This window comes from Belonocnema kinseyi, chromosome 1 (assembly GCF_010883055.1).
Source record: "Belonocnema kinseyi isolate 2016_QV_RU_SX_M_011 chromosome 1, B_treatae_v1, whole genome shotgun sequence".
Lineage (NCBI taxonomy): Eukaryota > Metazoa > Arthropoda > Insecta > Hymenoptera > Cynipidae > Belonocnema > Belonocnema kinseyi.
The window spans coordinates 114,433,197-114,447,029 of NC_046657.1; the positions used below are offsets into that span (position 1 = coordinate 114,433,197).

The 13,833-nt window shown below is 24.5% G+C and overlaps 1 protein-coding gene across 1 annotated transcript in view; it reads right to left on the bottom strand.

The window, feature by feature from the left end:
* Positions 1-381: 381 nt before the first annotated feature.
* Positions 382-13,833, bottom strand: part of LOC117172316 (28S ribosomal protein S30, mitochondrial) — a 19,504-nt gene continuing 6,052 nt past the window's right edge. Inside the window, exons 2-4 of the mRNA XM_033360099.1 lie at positions 12,094-12,695; positions 6,001-6,391; positions 382-713 (exon numbers count right to left, since the gene is read on the bottom strand). Of these exons, the coding sequence (XP_033215990.1) occupies positions 506-713; positions 6,001-6,391; positions 12,094-12,695 (1,201 nt within the window). The 3' untranslated portion in view covers positions 382-505. The remainder of the gene's footprint in view (positions 714-6,000; positions 6,392-12,093; positions 12,696-13,833) is intronic.

Consider the following 13,833-nt stretch of genomic DNA (forward strand, 5'->3'; position numbering starts at 1 on the left):
TTTGAAATCCCTTCAAATTGATGTAATCAATGAATAATTCCTTGCCTTTTTTTAATTCACTAAAATATTTAAAATTAAAAGCTCCTGAAAATGGTTAAAAAGTTTTAAAAATACCGTAAAATCTTGAAAATCCTCGGAAATATTTCAACAGAATTTAAGAAAATTCATAAATATGTATGCAGAAAGTTGCCATCTTTGGGTCGCTTCGTGTCCTCGAGGCACACGAGAGTTTCGCCACCCTTTCGTTGTAATTTCGTCGTGCTGTGGTCGTTTAACCATTTTTTAAAATTATTTTTATATTCATATATAATATTACCTTTTAGATTTTCAAGTTTCCTGTCCTTGTCTTCATATTGGAAGGCTAGTTAAGAAAGAATCTTGAACTTTCTACAATTCCTTTATTAAATCTCCCCGCAGAAAAGCGTTGCCTCCTATTTTTCTTTTATTTACACGGTTCGCGCTCTTATCATTACTTTTGAGTTTGACTTTATAAATGCACACAATCCTACTTCGGGTAGAAAGTTTTCGCCCATTTTGCTCTGCTTTTTGGATAAGGCCTGAGGCATTTCGGTATATATTCGGGCTGGTGTTCATCCAATTTTCGCAATTGCATGTTAATACCATTTTGCCAAGGCTCCATCCTCTTCTCCATCGGTCGGGTCGGAAACTTGCGGATGTAAATTTCTTGCCAGTTGTAAATCTCCGGCATGAGTCTAAAAACCAAAGAGATGATATCCGTTTTTAATTAATTAATTTTTTTATTTTAAAAAAAGTACTGGCTAACTGACCTCAATTTAAAAAATAAGTAATAATTTTATACCCATAATTAAGTTTATAAAAATATAAATTGAAGTTTAAAATAACCTGCATTATTGACCTGAAAAATGGTCATTTTCCTTCTTCAATTTTGGCTTTTAAATCAAAATTGAACCATTTTTAAAAAATAAAAAATAAAATAAAAATTATATTGCCAAATTTCACACATATGTAATTTATCTATATTATTATAAATAATTTATTAATCAATTACTTCAAATTTAATATTAGATTTTCTATAATAATTCTTTTTACCTAAGAATTTAGGCAAATTCATAAATTTTAAGATACACCTCATGGTTATATTTATTTAATTAATAAAAATTAAAAGTCTTTCATTGAAATACTGTTCATATTTAAATACAATTTCTAATTAATACAATAATTTCTTTTATTCTATTCCCCTATCCCCTTTATTAGAATATTTATATTATGATAATATTTATATATAAAAACACATTTTACTTAAATTTTTAATTTAAATATACTTTATTTATTAAGCAAGATATAATTAAAATCTTAAAAATAACATTAATTTTTTTAATTTATTTTTTATTTCAAAAAATACTAGCTAACCATTTAAAAAAAATTTAATAAAAAAAATAAATTTATTGACAAATTCCACACATGTAATTTATCTATATTATTATAAATAATTTATTACTCAACTCAACATTTTTCTTTACAATTAGCTGTAAAATGCGAATAAATACATACTTTTTAAATATCACTCCTATAAATCTGTTTTATAGGGTCCCAAAAAAGCCCGTAAGTGAAAAATTAGGTTAATAATCAATTATTTCCAAAACATAAATAATTAATTCAATAATGGGTAATAATTAATTCAAATTATTAAACACAATTGTGTAAACAATTTATTATTATTTTAAATAATATTTTCTTTGAACAATGTTAGGTCTCGGATTTTTCTGAATTTTTCAATTTTTTGTGCAATTTTCATTTTAAGTGAGTTAATAATTAATGAAATTTAGCAAATCTAATTGTTTAAACAAATTATTATTGTTTATAACTATCTTCTCCTATATTCTCCTTGAAAAATTCTAAAAAGTTCCGGTTCTATCTGAAATTGTTAATTTTCTTCTTTGTGAATATATATTTCTGAAATAAAACTGAAATAAAATAAATATTAATATTGAATAATTCTTCCTGAGAAAAAAGTCAAAGAACAGCTAAACATTTGAGAAAACTCCAAAACTTTCTAGTATCACTCTCAGAAAACATAGTTATAAACAATAATAAGGCTGAAAGAGAAGATTTTTATAAACACATAATAAATTGTTTAAATAATCATGCATGTTAACTTGCATTAATTATTATCCGACTAAATAAAACGTAGACAAAAAGTTAAAAGTTGTTGATCATTTCGAATTGAAAGCATTTTAAATTTAAGAAAAATGTATGCAATGAGTTGGAATTGAAAACGTTCAAATTTTGGAGAAAAGGGCAATATTTCGAATGGAATGAAAAGTCGAAGCTTTCAAAATTCCAAATCTTCCAACTAACATTTTTTAATTTGGACAATTTCTTTACAAAGAAGTTGAAATTGTCTCAGTTCTAACTGAAAGCATTCAAAATTGAACAATTTTTTCAAGAATCTCGAAATTGAATGATTTCAGCTTAAAATTTCAACAAGTGTTATAAAATCTAAATTTGTATTAATTCAAAAAATTACGGTTTAATATAAAAAATGGTGAGACAAGATTTTCTAAAATCAAATAATAAATTCACCTTTTTTAATTAATTAATTTTTTAATTTAATTAAATTAATTTTTTTTAATTTTCCATTATACTTTTCAAAATTCAACCAATTTAACTGTAAGCGCAAAATGTAAACTTATGATAAGGAAAATTGAAAATTTAACGTTTACCATGAACAATTTTGTCAGTTTTAAACATAATAATTTTAGATTTACATATGCTACATAGTTTTCTTTCAATTTTAAACGCACAAAAGATTCTGGTTTTTAAATTCATCTAAATCGTAGAATATCAAAATGAAAGAATTGATAGTTACACACCTTTCAGTTTAAAGGATTTGTAATTAAACCATTATCAATTAAATGCCTAAAAAATAAATTCAAAACAATTAAATATTAAGAAAATTTCTCAAATTCAAGCATTAAAAATGAGCAGTTTATTGGCACTGAATATTAAAGTTTTTTTGTTTGTAAAATGCTCCAAAAAGTTCGAGATTTAAATCTCAGTTAAAAACAACAATAATTTTTCTATTGAACAATTAGACAATTTCTTCAATTTTTAATGGTTTCCATTTTAGAATAAAAATTAAATTGGTTGAATTTCGGATTTGTTCAAGTTTCAGGTGTATATATTTGTTCATTTTTTAGCATTTCCAATTTAAAATGACATTTGATTTCGAAAGTCTTTTTAGAATAACATAATTATTAAGGTTTCGAATTTAAAAACTTTCTATTTCAAACAATGAAAATAGAGGTGAATTTATTTTTAGCAATCTGGCAAATTTGTCTAATCAATTTTTATTTTAAACCATAATTTTTTTAATTTAATACAAATTCAGATTTCTAGAAATTCAGATTTCTAGAAATTCAAAAGCTTTCACTTTGAAATATTTAATTGTGTTTTACATTTAAATTTGTCAAATTTTAATTGTTTTGAATTTAAATTTATTGAAATTCAAAATTGTTAACTTTGAAATTATTTAATGATGTATGCTTTTGATTAGAAATAATACAATTTTTATTTCTCTGTATTTGAAATTATATATTTTTGAAAATCCTAATCAGAAAATATTCCATTCTTAATGTATTGAAATTGTCCTCTTTTGAAATTTTAATATAAAATCATTTAAATTCGAGATTCTTTCAATAAAATTTTTTTTAAATGTTAAAAGCTTGTAATCAGAAATGAAAAAATTCCAAATTATTTCTTATGAAATTGTCCAAATTAAAAAATGTTATTTTGCAGATTTTGAATTTTGAAAGCTTCTGCTTTTAAATCACACATTTTAATCACATTCTAAATCATTTCCTAAATTTGGTAAAAAGAATGTGAAAGATTTTAAAGCAAAATCTTACCATATTACATACATTTAAAAAAAATTTGAGTAAATTTAAGAGATATATAGAATATTTTTAAAACATTTAAAAAGATTTGGAAAATTGTCAAAGAAGAATTTGAAAGATTTTGGGGCAATTTTTTTAATTTTGCAGATATTTTATTTTCAAAAATGAACTAAAATTTCTAAAGAGTGTAGAAAATTTTAAAGCAAAATGTTTTTATTTGGTCAGATTAAAAAATAAAAAATAGAGTAAATTTAAGAAATATTTTTAAAAATTGAAGAAATTAAAAAAGAATTTCAAACTATAAAAGATTTAGTAAAATGTGGATTTTCAATGATTTTAAAAATACACTTCGGAAGATTTAAAATAATTTGGAAAGGTTTTCAGGGAATAAACCAATTTTCTTACCATTACTGGGAAAATTTAGAAGAATATAAAATAATTTATTATATTTTGAATAATTTTTCAAAATGTTAAGAAAAATTCGAGTCAGTTAAAAATATTTTTAGAAATTAGGACGCTTTAAATAGATTAGAAATATTTAAAAGCTTGGAAACATTTCCGAAAATTAAAAATAATATTTCATGATTTCTCCCAAACTTCTGAAAGTTCTATACATCTTTGAAAGACTAGAATAATACTTATTTTCTTTTCCTCAATTCCCAGAATTTGATCTTAACTCGAATTTCTGTTTTTAAAAACTGTTAAAAAACAATAGTTATGTGAAATTTTAATGTTATATTATTATTAAAATTATTTTATAATCTTCGTGGCATTGGAAAAAAGTTTTTAATTGGTTAATTTTAATTACTACTTGCATTAGGTAACTTCAATATTTTTATTACCAAAAATAAATATTGAAAACGCATCCAAGTGTTAAATAAAAATAATGTTTTATTTAATTCCAGACATTACGTTATTTAAAAAAAAAAAAAACTTTTTTTTGGGTAGAATAAGTATACCAAGTTTTTAAACGTAATACAAGAAATTTTCCCTAACTCATTAGGGTTTTAAAATTAAAATTGTAGAGTTCATTCAAGTTTTATATTTCAACTAATACAATATTGATGCAAAAGAATTTGAATGAATTGAAAAAACTGTTAAAAAATCAAAAAAGTCCATTAATTTTCGTAAAACTGGAATGAATTAAAAAAAATTCAAAATAATTAAGGGTGTATTCCAAAAGGGACTAATGACTACAAAACAATTGAAGTTAAATTTAAAAGAATTCAATTGAATTGGAACAATTTTAAGAATCGAAAAAAATTGATTGATCACAATAAATTTTTAATGATTTTACATAAATTTAAACGCCTTGGAATCTTTTAAAATAGCCTAAAATATTGTAGTCTTTGAAAGCCTTCAAACTGCTAAAATAAATTTGTTAAATTCTGGGAATATTTTAAATGTCCTAAAATATTTCGAATAATTTAATACCTTTGAAAGTCCTTGCAACTTTTTAAAGCCCTTAAAAACGCCTGAGAATTAAGTAGAATTGAGTAAATTTAATGAAATCCAAGTGAAATAAAAATATTCAAGCGAATTCACAATATTCAAACAAATTACAAAGAATTTAGGATAAATTAATAAAAATTCAGGATGAATTCCAAATCTTTAAATCCACTAAAATATTATAAAATCCTGTGAACTTATATGATATTTTCTGAAATCATGGAAAATATATTAAAATACATTGAGTGTTTCAAACCCCCTTAAAATAATTGAAACCCTCGAAAATCTGATAAAATAACATGAAATCTTTTAAAATATTATAAAAACTCATAAGTTTTGTAAAATCGTTCGATATTTTTACAAATTCTGCCAAATTCTTTATCCTTAAATATTTACAATTGAAAAACTAATAAAAAGTGCCTTGCAATCTTTTTAAATTCCCTAAAATAAGGCATATGCCTTAAACATTTTTTAAATACACTAAAATCCTAAAAACTTCTTCGAATTATTGAAATATATTTAAAATTTCTCGGAATCTTTATAAGTACCCTGAAATATTTCAAAGAATTCAAGATAATTGAAAAAAAGGTATAGACCTGAAAGCTATAGTGATTAATTCAAAAAATTAATTTATTGAATGAAATCTGACAGTAGAAAATGTGTAAATTCTCACCTGTGTCTAGGTCTGCAAGACATGAGGTTCTTGAAATGTTTCTCGAGCCAATTCCTCTTCTCTGGATCTTCAATATCCGCGACGACTTTGACATCCTTTCCCAAGTAGGGCTTCATTTCCACTTCGCGCTCCTGAGGCTGGTTCACGTAAAATTTAATTAAATGCTTTAAGACTTCATCATTGAATCCGTGAACTTTGTTGTCTTCAATACGCTCGAATAACTGAAGGGGATTGGTTGTCCAAAAAAGATTTTTTTTCGGATTTGCATCGATTTGTGTGTCGCATAACAACATTGTATTTAATTGATAGACACTGAACAGCCACCACTGGCCATTAGTGATGATGTTTTGAGTCAACAGGGGGTAGGTTATATCGTTGAAGGTCGAAAACCCTGAAAATTATATAATTTTAGTAGGGCAATTGCAAAAAATCATTTAAATTTGATATATATTTAATTTTTAGGTTTCGAAAGTGGCTACTAAAATCAACAGTGGTCAAAGAGTCGAAAAATAGAACAAATCTTAATGTTTTTTCAATATCTAGACTAAGATGTACATCAGAAATGAAATTTTTTCGATTTTTTAAAAACTTATCCGGAATTTTGCTCTTTTGTTAAAAAAAAACTTTATTTACGAAAAAAATATTGAGGCCGCGTTTTTTTTTACAGAAAAAGGATTTTTAAATTTTTCTAATGGATAAATGGTCCTGAATTCTACAGCGAAAAAATTATTTTTGAGGTCATTATTGGGAATGGCGGTCGACCGTTTCGCCACCTAGTGTCGAAAACTGGAACTAGAAAAAGTAGGTACAATTTTAAATATGTATTTTAATTTTTACATTAAAATGTGTTTAATATTGTTTTGTGAGGTTTAAAACAATTAATGAATACTAAAAACAAATCTTAATCAAAAACAGATCGTTTTACATAGAAATTCCATCTTATACAGTGAAAAAACACATTTATGTCAAAAACGATTTAAAAAAAACAAACAATTATTTCACTATTTCATGTAAGTTTCAATGCATTGTAAGCTTAAATAAACTTTCATTAATGTATTTAGTGACAAATTTTATCCAGATTATGCAAAGATTACGAATAACAGATAATTGGATTGGAAATACGAAGTCTATAACCTAACTTTTAGATAAAATTTTTAAATAGTAAATATTTCATGTATAATTTAATTAAAATTTACTTTGAGTTCATTTCTCCATCTTCTAATCTAACCTATCTTTTTAGTTCAGATTTTCATCGCCAGGTGGGGTATCATAGTTTAACCATTCTCAATTGAGTACACAATATTTTTAAATAATTGAACGAAGAAAACTACTGTCTTCAAAAATATATAAACAATTTAAAAATATTTTAAATCATTTGATTATTGGTGGGCGAAAATTTGAAAATGAAATTTAAAAAAGGTTTTTATGTATTTTTTAATCCTTATTTGAGAAATTGTTGTTATTTATCCTACAAACAATAATTATTATTTCTACCACGACGTTTCTCCATTCTGAGATAATTTTTCAAACCATACATTTTTCAAGTCATAACTTTTCAAACGACTTTTTTCGACAAAATATAAAAAATTGATAGATTCTCTGAGTAACTACAACTATTTGATTCAAATCGGAAATCAACGTAAAAGATGAAGTAATTAGTTCATTCCGTTTAGAACAAGTTAACATTTTGTCGAAAAGTGTTTAGACAAACAGAAATGGTTTAAATAATTATTATTAATAATAAAAAATTTCATCATAGGAAAAAATAATTAAACTTGTTGAATAATTTACAAAAAACTATACTTTCTTGTCTTATTCCAGTCAAAAATTACCTTTCAATAATGAACAATTATTTAAGCAATTAAGAATAAAGTAAACTGATCTTGTTGATTTTCACATTTTGTCAACAAAAAAATACTTAAACAAATAGAAATTGTTTGAACAATGATGGGAAAGTAGTAAAAATACCAGACATAACATTAAAAAATGGTTTAAACAATTAACAACAAATTTATTACAATGTTGTCAAACATTGCCTGATCGAAAAAATACACATTTTCTTTTTTCAGTGACTGTTTTAATCACAGAAAATATTCACGGTTCGCAAACATTTTTCTAGGCCAATAAAATTAAAAAATTGAACTCTAAAGCTACACATTTTTCCGTTTAAAGTAATAAAAACTGAGCTGCAAATTACGGCACTCAAAGTAGAACTCTTGAACTTTAAACTTTTAAAATTAAAGTTTAAGACGTTTTAATTAAAAAATGTTGTATTTAAATGCTCAATAATTTACTCATATAAAATGGAAGCTACTAAAGCTTTTCAAGTGAACAATTTGAAATTAAATTCAGTTAAACTGACCAATTTAAAATTGTAAGTTTTATAAATGATAGAGTTCGAAGATTCACATTCAGCTCCAAAAATATAAATCCACGTTATCATTCTTAATACTCTAAAGTGGAGAATCAGTCAATGGATTTAAAAACTGTCAAAAATTATATAATTTTAAGCAATTTTAAGGTAGAAACATCAATATATTACTCAAACTTACTGGTTTTTTTTCTAAGAATAATAGGTGTTCAATTGTTAATTATATATCAAAATTCAACAATTTGACTTAAAAATTAAATTTGCTTAAATAGAACAATTAAAATTGTAACATTCAAAGTTTAGTTTTTTTTTGTTTGGGTTTAAATATTTAATTTATAATTACTGATTTCAAATAAACACCTAGATATTTCTTAATATTAAGTAATTATTGTTCTTTTTCTTGATGAAAATTTTCAAATTGAATAGTTTAAAAATATAATATTTTGGACTGAAATAATATTTGAAATATAATAAAAGCCCTTGATTGAGAATATGTTATTTTAAAGTTATGTTCAAATTGAAAATGATTTATAGAGTTTCAAATGGGTGTTTACATTTGTTTAACTAATAAGACTTTCCAATCGAAACAGTTTAATTCTTAATGTTAAAATCTGGAATTTATAACATTTTGAACTCGTTCCAAATAGTCTTATAAAATCAATTTTTATTAACTTTTTAAATCTTAAAAGTGCAATTTAATTTTTTAAATCATTAATTAATTTATATTCATATTTGATCAACTAAAAATGTTTTTATGCAAAATCTTTGTTTTTAAATGCTTCTAATTTTCAATCGTTTAATCTTTAAAACTGCATTTTTAAATTCTTTAAATTAAAATGTACTCTTAACAATTAAAAATCTGAAATGGAAATTTTTTAAAGTGAAAAATTGTACAATTACGGATTCTAAACTGAATATCATAGTTGAAAAAGATAAAAATGTAACTAATTATTTTAAAACCGGTTGAAATCAAAGTTGGACAGATTTTTTTTTTAATTTGTTAAATTCCCGGTCAAAAAATAACAAAAAGGAGAAAACATTTCAAACCGATATTTCTGTTTCAAGGAGTCTTCTATTCTTGCATAAATTTTGAATTACTTTAATGACAAATTTTGTACTGTAAAAAATATACTTTTGGAAAATTATAAATAACCATATTATCTTCCTTGATTTGAAAATGAAGAATTTTTATATTCTTGCATCAACTTTCAATTATGGCGATGAAAACAGTTTGACTATAAAAACCCAATTTTTAAAATATCATAAAGTAATAAAAAAATGTAATTAAATAAATATTTTTAGAAATTCTTCGAGATATGAGTGGTAAAAATAAGCCCTTCCAGATGTTATCAATTTATCTGCAATCGTTTTTAAGTTATTGTGTTAAAAAAAAAGTGTCACATATACATACCAATTCGGAAAATTATTGTTCAGAACATTCTATTAGACATTTTCTAATTGAGGAAGCAAAATGTAGTCAAAATAGTGACTAAGTAACTAAATAAACGATTGTTATATGCTTACAAAATAAACTATTTAATTTTTTTATTGTCTAACAATTTCTAAAGAAAACCGAATCATAAATAAACAAATTCTTCATTTTTTGTGGACATAAGTCGTCTTTGTGAAATCTTTGTAAAATCCTTGAAATCTTAGAAATATTTGTGATATTTGTGAACCTTTTGAAATCGTTTATAATCTTCAAAATGTATTGAAATATTTGAAATCTCGTATACTGTACCTTTTTTATAATCTTTGAAATTATTGAAATCGTTTCAAATTCTTATGAATTTTTTTAAACATTTGTAAAATCTTTCTGAAATATTTTGTATTCGTTTGAAATCACTGGAATATTTGAATTATTTGTGAAATATTTGAAATGTTTTTAAATCTTTGAAATCTGTTGTACTGTACCCTTGTTAAAAACTTTTAAGTACTTAAAAGCTTTGAAGTCTATGAAAACTTTGTGAATTTTTTAAAATTTATAAAATATTTGAAATATTTTTGAAATGTTTCTTTAATCTTTGTTCGTGAAATATTTTCTGTTCGTTTGAAATTATTCAAATCTTCTAAAATTTGTTGAAACCTTTTAGAATCATTAAAAAGCTTTTAAATTTTTGAAATCTTTGAAATCTGGTGTATTGGAATCTTTTAAATTCTTGAAATGTTTTGAAATCCTTAAGAATTCTTTTAAATATTTGAGAAATCTTTTATAATCGTTTTAAATCTTGTCAAATATTTTTAAATCGTTTAAAATCTTTGAAATGTTTTGAAATCTTTAAAATCCTTTAAAATTTTAAAAATCTTTGTGCAATGTTCGAAATCTTAGCGAAATGTTTAAAATCTTTGTGAAATCTTTTGATATCTCATAAAAAATTGTTAAATTGTTTCAAATCTTTTAAATGTTTTGAAATATTAGAAATGTGGTTTAATATACCCTTTTAAAAATCTTTAAACTCTATTATAAGTTTTAAAATCTTTGTGAAATGTTCGAAATTTTTGGGGAATTTTGGTGAAAACTTTTCAATCTAGTGTACATGCCTTTCTTGAATGTTTGAAATCCTTGAAATCTTTGTGAAATATTTTGAAATGTTTATAAAATCTTTCTTGAATCTTTGTTCGGAAAATCTTTTATATTCGTTGAATTCCATTGAATTATTTGAAATATTTTGAAATCTTCTAAAATGTTTTAAAACCTCTTGAAATTGTTTCAAATTTTTTTAATCTTTGAAATCTGCTGTACTGTACCCTTTATCAAATCTTTGAAATCTTTGAAATCTTTAAAGTTGTAAAATTTTTTTGAAATTGCTGTGAAATCTTTATTGAAATCTGGCGTGCGCGCCTTTTTTAAATCGTTAACATCCGTGAAATCTTTATGAAATATTAAAGATATTTAAAATAATTTGAAATGTTTGAAATATTTTGTAACCGTTTGAAATCTGTTGTACACTCAAAAACCGTGTGGTCAACCCCTTGAAAAATCCTTTGTGCGGTTATGGCTTATTCTAATTCTGAATTAACATCGACATTTTAAACTAATAATTTTTATAATTTTTAAGTTGCACACCTCAACAAAAAGTGCCTTGAAATATCTTTATTTATTCTCTAATAAAAAAAAGATCAATTATATCTTGACGAATTAAAAAATTTTCAGCAGCATGTCGACCAAATTACTCTTTAAAAACAAAACAAAAAGAATAATCACAATTCAAAATTTTCGTGAAAAAATAAAGGAGATTTCCAGGTTTTCAAGGTCACTAGACACCCTGTATTAAAGTATGTTCTTTGCAATCTAAAAAATAATTGGCGTAGTCTACAAAAAGTGTCTTGAAATCTCCTTATTTATTCTGTAATAAACAAAAGATAAATTTTATCTTTACAATTAAAAATATTGTAATTCTCAGGATCTTTTCTAAACGAGATGTTTCTTTCATAATAGAATAAAAGATTCAAATTACTCTTCACATTTCCATAAAATTACTGATTTAAAATCGAAAAAAAAATCAAATTCAAGGTTTTCGTGAAAAATTCAAGATTTCCAGGTTTTCAAGTTTTTCAAGGTCGCTGGATACCCTGGTTTTGTTATTTGGAATTGCTGAAAATGAAGAACGAAAGAAAAACTGAAAATATTGAAAAAAGTGGCTTCTCGCAAAAACTTTCCGACTACTTTCCAATTTAATTTTCCGTATTTTACTGAACAGTTAAGAGATACTATTTATTACCTTGATAACACGCTTGACTGTGAAGCCAAGCAAAAGAAGCTCTCACTGCTTGGGTTTTGAGCGCCGTTTCTTCATCGTCCCAATCCCGAGGCCTCGTTGCCATGTAGCCACAATTGTGATACGACAAAAGTCCAAATTCATGATGATCACCGGGCCAAAACCCAGGAATATTGGTTCCGTGCCTCATAGTCTGATGGTAGCCCACGGTTCGGGGATCGAATCGAAAATCGGGAACTTCATACTCGGAATTTTCCGACTCTTGGAGAGAAATGATTTCTCGAAGAGGGAGATGATGTCGCAGATGAAGATTTGGTTCACCCAAATATTGGAAATAACGGTCGATGGGGTCATTAGCATACGGTTTCATCCACCCGCGACTTCTTTTCTTGATAACTACATTTACCGGAGGTACTATTCCTCCAACGCACCAGAAGGCCTCAATTCGAGGATCTAAATCGACTTGAGTTTCTAGTAGATGTGGATATTTCGTTGAGAGTTCAACGAGTAAGATCCTGTTGATTTGTCGTGTTACTGCCTTGGTTTGGATATTTTGAAATCCTTTAGCGTCGGATATCACCGAGGGTTCTAACTCCTGTTGTCGCCTGTTGCAGAATATATTATTTTTTATTGAAAATTTCAGGTACATTTCTATCATTTATTTATTTTATTGTCGTGATAAAATAAAAATAAATGAAGTAAAAATAAAAAAAAATAAATTAAAAAAAATATATAAATGAAATTTGATTAAATTAAAAATTTAAATTTAAAGAATTCGTTTTCAAAAACGTTTGAAATTAATATAAAACAATTCCCAGTCATTACCCGGGCGTTTCCTGTTTCGCAAACATTTTTCACGACCAGTGAACATTAACATATATCATATATTTATTTAAACCCTTGAAATGTTAACTTCTTCAAAACCCCTTGACAATACAAATATTAAAATTATTATATATAATATATAACTGATTGCGATTCGTTTTGTAAAATCAATTATTATTGTCAAGGGGTTTTGAAGGAGTTAAAATGTCAAGGGTTTTAATAAATATATGATGTATGCTTTATACAATTTTTTACTTTAATAACATTATTATTGCATGTATATGATGTATGCATATATATTATATATCATGAGTTATATAAATATATATTATATTTAAATTATTTATAATGAAAGCCGTTAATTGAGCATATGTTATTTTAAAGTTATATTTTCAAATTTTTTAAAGGGAGTTTCAGCATGTATCAAACTTGACTCGGAACTAGGGGTTTTCTGAGATTTATGATCATAAAATAAAATTAAAGGGGTTTTCTGGGGTTTATGATCATAAATTTAATGTCAATTTTTTTGTACACCAGAATGTACAATTAATAAATTTTAATAATAATTTAATAATAATAATAATAAGACTAATAAGGGCAGTCACGTAAATGTATTTTAAGCCTGCCGGGAATTAAATCTACAAAACACTCTAAAATTCAACTTACTTTCTTCTAGAAGATTATAATAGAATCTTTAACACAAAAGCCGTTAATTGAGCATATGTTATTTTAAAGTTATATTCAAATTGAAAATAGTTTATAGAGTTTCAAACGGGTGTTTACATTTGTTTGACTAATAAGACTTTATGTTTGAAAAATCTTCTTCTGTTATATAACTTATAATATTATCTTATAATTATACATTGTACTATCTTATTGAAACCCCTTTTTTCTTTCAAATTAAAATTAATTAAATAA